The sequence below is a fragment of the Gekko japonicus genome, unplaced genomic scaffold (assembly GCF_001447785.1).
Source record: "Gekko japonicus isolate JY-2015 unplaced genomic scaffold, Gekko_japonicus_V1.1 scaffold1175, whole genome shotgun sequence".
Taxonomy (NCBI): Eukaryota; Metazoa; Chordata; class Lepidosauria; order Squamata; family Gekkonidae; genus Gekko; species Gekko japonicus.
Genome location: NW_015163123.1, coordinates 387,122 through 400,937, shown reverse-complemented (window position 1 = coordinate 400,937; position 13,816 = coordinate 387,122). Strand labels below are relative to the sequence as shown.

General features: G+C 47.6%; 1 protein-coding gene across 1 annotated transcript in view; it reads left to right on the top strand.

Annotated features, from left to right (window-relative positions):
* Positions 1-553: 553 nt before the first annotated feature.
* The window catches only part of ASPA (aspartoacylase), a 16,684-nt gene continuing 3,421 nt past the window's right edge, over positions 554-13,816 (top strand). Inside the window, exons 1-4 of the mRNA XM_015406881.1 lie at positions 554-794; positions 5,822-6,020; positions 9,762-9,855; positions 12,158-12,265. Of these exons, the coding sequence (XP_015262367.1) occupies positions 556-794; positions 5,822-6,020; positions 9,762-9,855; positions 12,158-12,265 (640 nt within the window). The 5' untranslated portion in view covers positions 554-555. The remainder of the gene's footprint in view (positions 795-5,821; positions 6,021-9,761; positions 9,856-12,157; positions 12,266-13,816) is intronic.

Genomic DNA, 13,816 nt, shown 5'->3' with positions numbered 1-13,816 from the left:
CTATTATGCTAATCAGTTCCTGCTGGGCGTGGCCAACTCGGGAGCCAGCCGGAACTCCGTTCCTGTGCGTTCCTGCCCAAAAATAGCCCTGATTACAGCAGTTCCATTCTGCTCAGGATGTGAACTACTCTGCTCAGTAGGAGGGAAAAACTAGAGGGAACATTGATTGTCAGTATTTGTTGGCACACATTGTGCAAAAAAAATGCCTTCTCTCCTCTGCTGTTGTGAGTGAGGAAATCTCCTGTCACTGTAGATACAGGTCATACGAGTTACATGTTCTCTTAAGAAGATTCCCTACATGTTATTATCCAAATATAGTAAAGAGAAGGGCCGGTCTTGGCAGAGGAGAGAGTTTCAGGAACACCCATGTGGCAGAAAAGACTTGGTAGGGAAATGTTTCTTTTTCAGTTAACATTCAGTCCAGACAGAACAGGAATTAAAACAACAAATCTGAAACTTTGTGTTCTTCTATTTAGGTCACTTGTTCCAACTGTGGTTTTTTTAAAAAGTCATTTCTGTTTTGGTTTGCAGAGGCCCTTCACGTTGCTTCACAGAATGACTCCCTGTCAGGTTGTACGAGAAGCTCCCGTGCGAAGGATTGCTATCTTTGGAGGAACTCATGGCAACGAGTTATCCGGAGTGTTTCTGGTCAAGCACTGGCAGGAAGACGGGACTGAGATCCAGAGACCAGGGTTGGAGGTGAAGCCTTTTATTGCCAATCCAAGAGCTGTTGAAAAATGTTGCCGGTATGTTGACTGTGACCTGAACCGTGTTTTTGACGCTGAGCATCTTGGGTAAGCAGCCATACACTGTGTGCCTGTGTGTTGTGCAAAAGTATAGGCATTTTATCACTGGAACCAGTGGCCCGTTTTAGGGTACCGGTGGGCCCTTTTGAGGTAAGGCTCCACATGTGATTATTCACTGTGGTCCTACCGCAGCAGCATTCTGTGTGTTGTGTGTTAGATCCTCTGGAAACTAGTTTTTGCTGGATCAGCACAATTGTTTGCAAGAAACTTCCCCTCGCTTGGATCCAAAACAACAAGCAGTTTGTTCTCTGTGCTCAAGGGACTTCTGGGCTTGTGATTTGTGTGTGATTTTTTTTTGTAGTAGCTTCCTCCCCTCTTGCGTTTCAAGCTGCTTTTGAAGCTGAGGCATTTTGAAAGCCCGGTTGCAGTGTGGGGGTGAGAGATGGACGGAGGCTGTCAGTCAAAAATAAGGAGAAGGGTGCTGCTAGCGAATGTTGCATCCCCAGTCTTTCGACCTGGAAATCCCCACTTGATTTTCATCGTTCCCTTGTGCAAATTCAACCCGTGGCTCTTGGCTTTAGTGCCACTGTCTGTTTCCTCGTACCAGTATTTTTCCTGTTGCAATTAATACAGTTGTTAACATTATACAAATCTAACATTAATATTTAACATTATTTTTGTGCAGTGGCATATGATATAAAATAATGGGGGGGGACCAAATAGGCAATGCTTCCAACATAAGCGGACAAAATGAAGACAACATATATAGCCTCCCAAAACAAACACATTCTACAGGGCAAGTCCGTTGCCTTTCCTGGTTTCCAGCCTTTATTAATTAATGATCTTTACAGTACAGCCGCATCAAGTTAATAAGGAACAAGCATTTAAAATGATGCACTTTGCTTAAAAAGGAAAAGAAAAGCTAATTCCACAGGATGCTAACAGCCAGGATAAACGTTTATTGTGAGTTTGTGCTGGTTTGCTGTATGTGTGTAAAACTAAAGTACGGCCGTTAATCTGAGCGTGCCGTGTTTAGTGTCCTGGAATGAACTTCCTGTGCAATTTTAGCTTTGTTGGACAGCACAGGCAGCAGCATCACAGAGCCCAAAGTAAATCTGCAGATCTATTTTCAGTATAGAGACTGCGTCTCTCTGCATTAGGGTCGCCAGGCCCTCCCTGGTCACCGGCAGGGGGTGGGGGTGGAGGGTAGGGTGACTGGGAAACTCCTGGAGATTTGTGGGGAGAGCCTGGGGAGGACTGGAACCTCAGAGGGGTACAGTGCCATAAAGCCCACCCTTCAAAGCATCCATTTTCTCCAGGGGACTGGATCTCTGTAGTCTAGAGATAAGCAGTAATTCTGGGGGATCCCCAGGTCCCACTTGGAGGCTGGCATCCCTATTTCAAAATGTAATCTACTGTTATAATTTGGAAGGGCGACCTCCAAGGAATACCGGAGCTGCGACTCAGCGGCAGGCAATTGGCAAACCACCTCTGAATGTCTCTTGATTTAAAAACAGGTCTATCTCGCCACTTAGCGTTGCATAACGCTAAAAGAGCCAAAACGTCTGGTTGCCAGACACTCTTAGGATCTCCTGGCTATTCTACACACAATGCCATACGATGATTATTAATGATATTATTGCTATTATAATTTTAAAGTGTTTTTTAATACAGTGGATGGCATAGAAGGATGAGTCACATAAATTAATTAAATGTTGTTCTAACCTGCTAGTGGGAGCAGTGAAGCAGATCATGGATATATTTTTTTTTTATGAGAACTTCTTGCTGGTTTCATCACCTACCAAAGTCCATATTACTAGTTGAGCAAGAAACTTAATATGCTGACAGTAAACTTAACAGTGGCTTGCCTTTCTGCAGAAGAAGACTAATGCAAAAATTACGACACACATTGGAAGCTATTTTGGCTATTTGTCACTTTATTAGCAGTCATCTAACTGGCTTCTGTGCACGTTTTGCTGTCCACGTGACAAGCTGAGTAAACAAGCGCTTCATGCAAAATTCCTTGCCTGATTCGAATATGAATATGCCAAACCCTGTCAAACGCTGGAATCCTGCTGATCAGCTTTTTGTGCAGCGGAATGTGAAGGAACAGATATTCAGCAAGACACTGTCTCTCTAAAAAGGGCTGCCACTCTGTATATGCTCTATTGGGTCAGCATCAATATGCTTTTGTTAAACCCTCCATATAACAGTGCTCATGTAGCATGAGGCAAAATTTAAAATGACATGCAGTGTGTGATGATCATACCTCTGGGTGGAAGGGGCTAAACTCAAGGTCCACAAACTGCAGGACCGTCTTGCCTCAACGAGGGCCATGGCCTTTTCAGCCGTGGCCCCTACCTGGTGGAATGAGCTCCCCTATGAAATCAGGGCCCTGTGGGACCTTTTACAGTAGCTCAGGGCCTGCAAGACGGAGCTCTTCTGCCAGGCTTTTAGTTAGGGCGGCCGGCGCCCCCCCCCCATTGGGCCTTCCCTCAGTGGATCAGATCTGCATTACCATCTAAGGACCCAAACCTGAAATAGATTGCATCTGTGAGGCTTTAACTATGACTTGTACCAGAGGAATGTTGTTGTATTTTATTGGCATTTTAACTGTTTTTAATTCTTTGTATGCTGTATATTGTTCACTGAGCCTGCTATGCAGGGAGGGCGGGATAGAAATCCAACAAAATAAATAAATAATAGAAGAAGAAGAGGAGATTGGATTTATACTCCACCCTTCACTACCCAAAGGTGTCTCAGAGCGGCTTACAAACTCCTTTCCCTTCCCCTCCCCACAACAGGCACCCTGTGAGGTAGGTGGGGCTGAGAGAGCTCTGACAGAAACTGCTCTTTTTCAAGAACAGCTCTTATCAGAACTATGGCCTGCCCAAGGTCATCCAGCAGGTGCAAGTGGAGGAGTGGGGAATCAAACCCGGTTCTCCCAGATTAGAGTCCGCGCACTTAACCACTACACCAAACTGGTGTAGTCCCTCCCCCCTTCACCTCCCACCAGTCCTCTGCTCCAAATTGCAGCCTCCACCAGAAGAATTTGGGTGATCTTCAGTGACAGGGCCCTCAGAAATAACAAATGCTCTTTGTTTTGGGGTGTACACAACCTGAAAAGTCAGTGTTACTGATTGGGAGCAGCAAATGCTACCGTCTGCTGCCAATTATGCAATAAAAAGAGGTGAGTCTCAAGGGTTCCCTGACTCTCCCACCATCAGCCACAAGTTGCACTGCTGGGAACTCATTCCCAAACGTGCAGGGCCCCGATTCTGATCAGGACTGCAGGGCAGGGGGAGAAGGGGGTTCAGGCTCAGGCTCTTTTCCTGGCCCAAAATGGCCCTGAGGGGGCTACGCCTCCTTGAGAAGCTGCCCATGTAGTCTGTCAGTACATGTCCAGCTCCCCAGTGGGGCAAATGGCACCCCCCCGAGGCTGTTTTGGGTAAGGAAAACTGCTCGGTGGAGGAAGGCTAACCTCCCTGCTCCTTCCATGTTGTGGTCCCGATCTGAATTAAACCCCCCCAGGGGTCATTTCGTAGAAAAAGAGTTGCAGGAGCTCATTAGCATAACTCATTTGCATATGCCACACCCCATGACGTCACCGGAAGTGTGTCAGAAGGTGTAACAGAAGTGAAATAGAAACTGTTGAGCACGTACTCTTACACTGTAAATTGTTAAATGACATTCGAGTGGAGTGTATAGAAGCCCCCCTTAGGATGGTAGCAGGCCAATCAGATAGAATCAAGGTACAATTTCTCCTTGCTTCACGAGATCTGGAGATCATTGAACTGACCGCTAAGTTTCTCCATTGTTTTATAAAACGGAAGAGTAACCCTGATCATATTAATGATTCTTAATTTATAAGTTTAAAAACTTAAGTTTAAAAGTTTGGAATGCCAGTTTATTTTATGATTCAGGCATCTTTTGTATGGTCAAATCTAACTTGTGACAACTTGAGTTAGGCCTGACATAGCCACGACTATCTATTTTATAATTTCTCTTGGATTGTATTATTGGGAAACGCTTTGAATATTGTATGCCAATAAAAGGTATTTGAATTGAGCTACTAAATAGAGGTTTTCTGCATTCTCATTTCCCTCATTTGTAAGTTCCTGTTTCTTTGGGAGGGGGTCTGTTCTGCACATGTTTTGCTCCCTCTAGTGGTTGATTTGATATTACAATGGTTTATGTCCCATATACCTTCCTGCAGGTTTAAACTGCAGGTTTTTATGCCAGACATAGCTCAGTGTAATATCGAATTGTCCACCAGAGGGAGAATAACATGCACAGAACAGACTCACCCAACCCAGGAAACAGGAATTCACACTCCAGGAACATGAGGACACGTAAAAGCCCATAGTTGCAATTTAAAGGGCAAGAAGAGTTTTTAAATCACTTCCCTTTGTCACATTTTGCTGCTGAAAATCAGGTCTCCCCAAGTGGCTCTGCGCTGTGCTAGGGGAAGTTTGTAGGGCCAGCAAGTTTTCACCAGCAGAGGTCAAAATAGTTCCTTAAATCACAACCACAACAGCTGCATTTGTAGACATTCTAAAAAGTAAGCTCTTTGGAAAACATATTATATTTTTCCCCTTTTCCCCCTCCAGATCCATGTGGTCAAATCCGCCCTCTGCAGAGCCGCCCTCTGCCCACCTTCAGGTACAAGCTCTCCCTCCTCTGTGAGGGCAGATCTGCACATCCCCCCCCCCATAGCTAGCAATCCAAAACAGTCCAGTGGAGCCTGAGTGGTGGGTATTGCCTTCTGACGCACTTCCTGTGATGTCAGGGGGTGTGGCATATGCAAATAAGTAATGCTAATAAGTTATGCTAATAAGCTGCACCTCTTTTTCTATGAAATGACCCCTGGTAGCTGCATCCTATTTTTTGAAGAAGGAGAATGGAACGACACATGTGTATTTTTATTTATTTAAAACATTTTTAAGGCACCTTCCTACCTTACTTAGGGTTCCCCTTAGTTCTTCGTTTGGGACAGTTAAAAGAAGAATTGGTTCTTTTTAAAATGTGAAATAGCCATGTCTGTTGAAATGATGTTTTCATATTTCTGTCAACAGGATGAAAGTTACAGATGATACTCCATACGAAGTGAAAAGGGCTCAAGAAATCAATTCCATGTTTGGTCCAAAAGGTAGCCACACAGAAGCCTATGACCTTATCTTTGATCTTCACAACACAACAGCTAATATGGGCAGCACTCTCATACTGGAAACCTCCAGGGATGACTTTACCATTCAGCTGTGTCGTTATATTAAGGTAGCAAAGGTCAAAGCCTGTACTTTCTTAGCTGTTGTGTGTCAGAATGTTTTAACATCCTAGTACTATAAATCAGGGCATAGACGGAACACTGACAGAATCACTGGGCCTCCCAGTGTCACCCAGAGACAGAATAATGTGCTTTTATCTTATGCCTCCTATTACCAGCACAAGAACCACAGCAATCAGGATATATGTATTTTAATTCATGTGATATGTAAGCAACCATTGGTATCGCTGGGGTAGTCAGAGCTTCCTTTTAACACCTGAGTGACTCTGGAGACATTGTAGGAAAGGGATATGGGTGACTTTGCAACAGGGATTCCAGCTGATCAGGAAAAAAACCAAGACTGATGTTTTTTTATTCTTTGTACAACGAGGCCGGTTGCCAGTTTTCAAGAAAAGAACGTATATGCATACAAAAGCCAGAACCGTAGCCTGGTTTCCAAAAGTTTTTGCAGCAGAAATCAGCACCATGGTTATTGCTCAAAGCTGAACTCGATGACATGTTCGCGATACGTTATTCAATCTCCCATCTAGAAATAGCATCTGCAGGGCAAGATTTGGGTCAGGGTCAGGGTGGCCAGGCAGCGGGAGATGCCCTTTCCCAAGTGTCAATCAGCCCCACACCAAAAGGTACTGTTTGCCTTGGTTGGGACGCCAATATCTGTATTTGCCGTATAGCAGTTTCCCCGCCCCCCTCGCCCATTCCATCGAGTTGAGGAAGGCAGGATGGGTGGTCACTGGGATTGCCAGGTGTCTCATCCCCCCCCCCCGGCTGCTGGCGGGGGATGGGGGTGTAGGGTCAGGGCATCAGAGGGGGGCCCAGCAGGGCCATTTAGCCCGGCCCTCACATTCTTGGGGGGCCCCCCCTCAGATTTACACTTTTGGTTGTTAACTCTTACTTTGGTCATAGTTACAGAAACAGAAATACTACCCTTCCCAACCTCTCGTTTTCAGCAGGGGGTCTCAAAAATGGAAGTGGCCCAGGATTCTCTTTGCCTCTGTGAGGGCCTGTGTAGGGTTGCCAGTTCCTGGTTGGGAAACTCCTGGAGATTTGGGGGTGGAGCCTGGGGAGGGCAGGGACCTCAGGGGAGTGCAATTGCCTCCAAAGCAGCCATTTTCTCCAGGGGAATTGATCTCTGTCGTCTGGAGATATGCCATAATTCCAGGGGACCCTCAGACTCCACCCGGAAGCTGGTATCCCTTGCACTGGTAGCTGAGCAACAGCAGCGTCAACGGCAGGCTACTTCATCCCCTTTGGTGGGCAGCTCCTTTACCCTAACTCCATTACACTCCGCCCTCCACATCTCAGAATGTGTCACGATCCTGCTCCCTGCCAGACGCCAGGGGACCGGTCGCCGTTGTGAGGATTCACTAAATCAGGAAACCAACACCTCAGACCGAGCGCATCGGGTGTTTCAGCACACTCCAAACTTCGCTCTGAGCAGCATACCGCCCTTCTCTCTGGGTTTCGTTCTCTCTGCTCTCCATCCTCCTCGGTGTTCTCAGTTTCCGTCTTTTATTGTCATTTACAATCAACTGTTTCCACCTTCCCTTCTTCCCAGGTGCTATCTATTCTCTAAGCTCCTCATCTGTTTCTCTAATACATGTGTTTTCTCTAATCTCATGGTCTGTCCAACTAGGATCCTATGTTCCTATTGTCCAGGGGAGCCAAGCTCCAGTCTTTGCCACGGACCCCTAGTGGTGGTCCGCGTACATAACAGAGCCAAACCCAAAATGGCTGCCTAATGAAGTGGAACCGAACAGAATACCTCCCTCTTCACACCTCCTGGGACGAATGAAATCCTGAAGAAGGAATGAAGTGGAACCACACACTGACCAAGCAAAGCCCAGTTGATTTCCAGTCTTCCACATCCTCCAGTGGAAAACTCTTCCATTTGAATGAGGGAAGCCAATAATGAGCCCTGCCTGACAATGGGCCCACCCACTTTCTGAAACGCTCCGCAGGCACCAAAGGGAACATAAGAACATAAGAGAAGCCAATGTCGGATCAGGCCAATGGCCCATCTAGTCCAACACTCTGTCACACAGTGGCCAAAAATACCAGGTGCCATCAGGAGGTCCAGCAGTGGGGCCAGGACACTAGAAGCCCTCCCACTGTTGGCCCCTCAAGCACCAAGAACACAGAGCATCACTTGCCCCAACCTGAGAGTTCCTATCTATACCTTGTGGCTAACAGCCACTGATGGATCTCTGCTCCATATGTTTATCTCATTCCCTCTTGAAGCTGTCCATGCTTGTAGCTGCCACCACCTCCTGTGGCAGTGAATTCCATGAGTTAATCACTCTTTGGGTGAAGAAGTACTTCCTTTTATCCATTCTAAACCAACCACTCAGCAGTTTCATGGAGTGCCCATGAGTTCTTGTATTGTGAGAAAAGGAGAAAAGTTCTTCTTTCTCTACCTGCTCTACCCCATGCATAATCTTATAAGCCTCGATCATGTCACCCCTCGGCCATCATTTCTCCAAGCTAGAGAGCCCCAAGCGCTTCATCCTTTCTTCATAGGGGAAGTGATCCAACCCTTTTATCATTCTAGCTACCCTTTTCTTCACCTTTTCCAATGCTATAATATCCTTTTTGAGGTGCGGTGACCAGAACTGTGCACAGTACTCCAAATGAGGACGTACCATCGATTTATACAGGGGCATTATGATACCAGGCACCAGGTGGGGGAACCCTGTTTTAAATCAAGAGTTGGCAATGTTCTTATGGGATCAGGGCCCTGGAAGGGAATGCTCTTATGGGATCAGGACCCTACCATGGGACCCAGGGAACGGTGAACAAAGCGGTATCATTAATTTGTCCCGCCTCAGGGTTTCCCAAAGTTAGAAATGCTAAAAATAGATTCTGTAACATCCAAGAGAATTCTTGCATCAGGCCGCCGGCAGGGCTCTTTTTGTAGCAGGAGCTCCTTTGCATATTAAGCCACACACCCCTAGTGTAGCCAATCCTCCAAGAGCTTACAGAGCTCTTCTTACTGGGGCTACTGTAAGCTCTTGGAGGATTGGCTACATCAGGGGTGTGTGGCCTAATATGCAAAGGAGCTCCTGCTACAAAAAGAGCAAGGTGGGAGGAGAGAGCAGTCTCTTATAACTGCTGCATATGATCTATGCTGTGGCCGCTGTGAAATCAATAAGGCAGATGTTTGCCCAGGAGGAGGAGGAGGAGGCAGGATGCAGAAAAGAACAATGAATTCAATGGTGAGGTCATCGGGATCTGCTTTAAGTTGAGCTGAATGTTGTCATTTCCCCCCCAACACGATATGATGTTTAATCTTTGCGTTCCTATTTAACTATTTATGCCCACCGAAAGGTCACCGTACACTCGAGGATATGTGAAGAATGTCATGTACCTAAGCTAAATACAGGAGCCATATGGAAAGAAATTTGCCGAGAGACTTTGTTAGCTTTAAAAAAATAAATAAATTGGAAACTGCCCTAAAGGCAGGAGAATGTGCCCCACGACATTAATTTCCCCCTTTGCTGTTGAATGAACATTGAAGATCATGTTCATTTATATCAGCACATGGCAAAGTTCAGCGGAGCATGCGTGCTGTAATAAAAAAACAACAACCACTTTGTGCATTTTCTGAAGAGGTCCTGTGTATTGTAGGACTGTAGGAAATGGGATGAATATCACAGGCTGACTATTAATAACTGTCCTCAGTAGTTTTTTTTTTGTTTGCATAATGGAAAAAAATTAAATATTTCCCACAGGATGCCTTGGCTCCAGAAACCTGTGCCGTTTTCGTGATTGAGCACCCTAGCCTGAAATACGCTACGACCCGGTCGATAGCAAAATACCCTGTTGGTAAATATGAAAATTATTAGTATTGTCCAGTTCTCAGTGAATAATATGGAATTGTGTCCTCGGATAAGAGGGTGATTAAGGGTTGCGTCACTGGGAGATCTTTGAATGGGTCTCCCCAGGCATTGCACAAATGTTGCCTGTACGTTTCTTCCAACGGGACAGATCGCAGCCATTTGAGTTTGGGAAAACTGAGCTTAGCTGTGGTCCCAGTTCATCCCCTGCTAGGCTTACTAGTTGCCTCCAACGTTCCCTCTAAGCTGTGGAGTCTTGTGAGCAAAAATTGTGCTTTGTGAGCGACTGGCATTAAAGCTGTGAGTGAGCGATTTGGCTCCTGCATCAATTAGCTTGCTCTGGAGCCCTCCTTCCTGAGCTCAGAAAAAAAATCTGTGAGCTGGGGACTAAAAAACCATGAGTTAGCTCACACTAACTCAGCTTAGAGGGAACACTGGTTGCCTCCCTCCCTGGGGCAGGCAACCTGCCGGCCCTTCACAGCATTCCCTGCACTCACTCAATGGAGCAGCAAGAGAGAAAAAGGAGGAGTACCAGGCCCATAGCTACAGTGGGGCATCTCGGGGCTAGGCCTTCTGCTCACCATTTAAGCTACCTTTGTAAGAGTAAAAGTGTGCATCTCTGAGTGAGTTGCTAATGTGTTAAGTTCCAGATACCAGCTGAGAGTTTGAACCTCTAATCTCAGGTTGGGGGGAACTAATGTAGAGGTTTTGGTGGCATATTGTTCTGAAACCAGAGAGGGTTTAGCCTACCTCCTGAGTTGTTGTTTAATGTACTGTAAAAGTACAGGATTACCTCTCACCCCTGGACTGGCTTGAGGGGCTTAATCCTGTACAGGGGTCATTTCCTGCAGGAGTGCACAGGAGCGGAACTCTGGCAGTAATGAGCCCAGGGGGTGGGCACATGCAACAAGCCCCACCCCTGCTCCTTGCAGCCCTCAGTTGGGCCACGAGGAGCAAGAAGCAGCCAGGTAAGTTGCAGAGCCCCCTCCCCAGCACGCCTTCAGGTACAAGCTCTCCATCCTCTGTGAGGGCAGATCTGCGCGTTCCCCCCCCCCCCATAGTGTCAGCTATGCTGTCATAAGGGTTGGGGGTTTCTCAAGTATCACTGCATTCTTTCTTTGCTTCTGTAACGCTTGCTTATCTATGGCCTTGCAGGTGGTGTGAGTTGTTTGGACTTCAGGGAACCGTGGGAGCGCTTTCGGTTCTCAGCTTCGGCTCTAACGGCCTGGGGCTCCTTCTCCCGAGTGCGGGAATGTGGCTAATTGGCCTAAGGAAGGGGTGTGTGCATTACGAATACCCTATATCCCATTATGCTTGTAGGGGCGACACCATTCTTAACAGTGACTTTGTTAATGCATCTATAGATCTGCAATAAAGTATAACCTTTCTGATAAACGTGTACTCGATTGCTGGCTGTGGAACCTGACACACATCTAGCAGTCCAAAACAGTCCAGTGGAAGCCTGAGTGGTGGGTGTTGCCTTCTGACACACTTATGCTAATGTTATGCTAATGAGCTCCTGCACCTCTTTTTCTACGAAATGACCCCTGGATTTGCTATTCTAGATGTACCTGAAACAGGTGGGCTCAGGCCAGAGACTCATGCAGAGATACAATAGGCAGCTTGTTCCCAGTCGTTCTGCTATACCCCAGGAGTGAGGGAATGCTCCAGTCTCGCCCAAGGCAGAGGCTGCATAGATTTATTCATTCCTAACTGCAGGAAAGGCCAAAGCACTTGAGGTAGACTACAAACTGTGCTGATTTTGGTCTCAGAAAATGTGTATACTAGTTGTAAGACTATAAACTACGGTGAGCTGGAAAGGTGAGTGGAACTAGTAATGAGGCAGAAGAGCTGTTTCTGAAGAGGGGGGTGTCGTATTTCAAGAAGGATGTTGGCAAATCTAAAGAAAAGATTGAGACATTAGCCCCTCCAGCAGGCTGAATGGATTGGCTTGTGTACTGTTAGGAAGGAAAAAATGTAAGTTGCCGAGAATGTTTCACTGAACCAAAGGTGATCAGTGTCCCCTCTAAGCTGAGTTAGTGTGAGCTAGCTCACAGTTTTTTAGCCTCCGGCTCGCAGATTTTTGTCTTAGCTCAGGAAGGAGCAAACTAATTTATGCAGCAGCCAAACCGCTCGCTCACAACTTTAATGCCAGGAGCTCACAAAGCATGATTTCTGCTCACAAGACTCCACAGCTTAGAGGGAACGTTGGCTGGGATACCGGTCTTCAAATATTCGCTGGCTTGTCCCCAAGAGGAAGGGGCACTGACCTTTCCTTCCTTCGCATTCAGGCGTGGAAGTTGGTCCTCAGCCCCAAGGAGTTCTTAGAGCGGATATTATGGACAAAATGAGGAGGATCGTCACACACGGCCTTGACTTCATACACATGTTCAATGCAGGTATGGTAGCCTTAGCCCTGACCTGGGGAGCCGAGGCTAGCCTGAGCCCATCAGGTTTCGGAAGCCACGCAGGGACGGCCTGGTTAAGTAGTTGGATGGGAGACCGCCAAGCAGTTCCAGGGGTGTGACGCGGAGGCAGGCGATGGGGAAGCCACCTCTGAACGTCTCCTGCCTTGAGAACTATTGTGTAGTGGGACTTGCTTCAGGCCGGTGATCCAGGCTCCCCATTGCTGTGCCCGGTTTGTACCGAAGGGCGGTACCAGCCCTGATCCCGGAGCAAGGGCCATTGTGCTGGTCGGTTGCGGCTGCGGCTGGGAAGCGGCTTGCTCGTTGCTCATCGTTCGGAGGAGCGTAGGTAGCGGTGCGTTGTCTTCCCTCTCCGAGTCCCGACAGCCCGGCTGGATTGCTCAGCGGGATCCCACCTTCGTCGCCATTATTGTGTAGTGGGTTAGACGCATGAAGAAACCACTGAGACCGATGTAGTGGTGGACTCTAATCTGGGAGAGCCAGGTTTGATTCCTCACTCCTCCACGTGCAGCTGCTGGTGTGACCTTGGGTCAGTCACAAGTTCTATCAGAGATGTTCTCTCAGAGCTGTTCTCTCAAGAACAGTTCTCAAAAGAGCTTTCTCAGCTCCACCTGCCTCACAGGGTGTCTGTTGTGGGGAGGGGGAGTGAAGTGTAGTGGGTTAGACGCATGTAGAAGCCACTGAGACCGATGTAGTGATCAGAGTGGTTTACTGGTACACAACAAAGACAAAGACGAACGGCCAGCTGGCCAACTTATACACACCTGGGGGCACACTCCTAGGTCCCGTTGGTGGGTTCAAATCTCTTGCCACGGTCCCATTGGTTCCCCCAGTGGAGAGACTAGGAGCCTAGTTCCCATTGTTCTCCCAGAGTCAAGCTCTGGGGTATTCGCTGGCCCCCGGTGGCGGTCAGCGGACACAACAAGAACTCTGCACGGTCGCCATAAGTCAGCTGTGGCTTGACGGCACTTTCCGCCAACAGAGGAGCCTTTACAGTCCAGTCAGAACGAAATGTCTTTTACAGGGCTACAGATTCATTGGTGTCAAGCAGTTGTTTCACAGGGTTGCCAACTCTGTATTGGGAAATTCCTGGAGATTTGGGGGTGGAGCCTGGGGAAGGGAGGGGCCTCAGCAAGGTATAAAGCCATTCAGCCCACCCTCCAAAGCGGCCACCTCCTCCAGGGAAACTGAGCTCTGTCAGCTGGCGATCCGTCGGGATGCCAGGGGAACTCCGGGCCCCACCTGGAGGCTGGCAACCCTGTAATCTTCTTAAGAGACCAAGACTGTCTACTAAGGGCTAAACTGGATGGGACATTTGAAAACAAATTGGGTCCACATGCAGCTTCAGAATGGGGCAACTCACACCTTCTGGGGATGTTTCGGTTTGGGGAAACCGGGCAGGGAGGAGGCAAAAGTCCCTCCTCCTCCCGCATGGTGGTCTGGATCCAAATTGGTTCCCTGCAGTGCTTTAGAAATCTGCTCCCTGCTGCTGCGTGGCAGCAGGCAAACAAGTCTGGTGTAGGG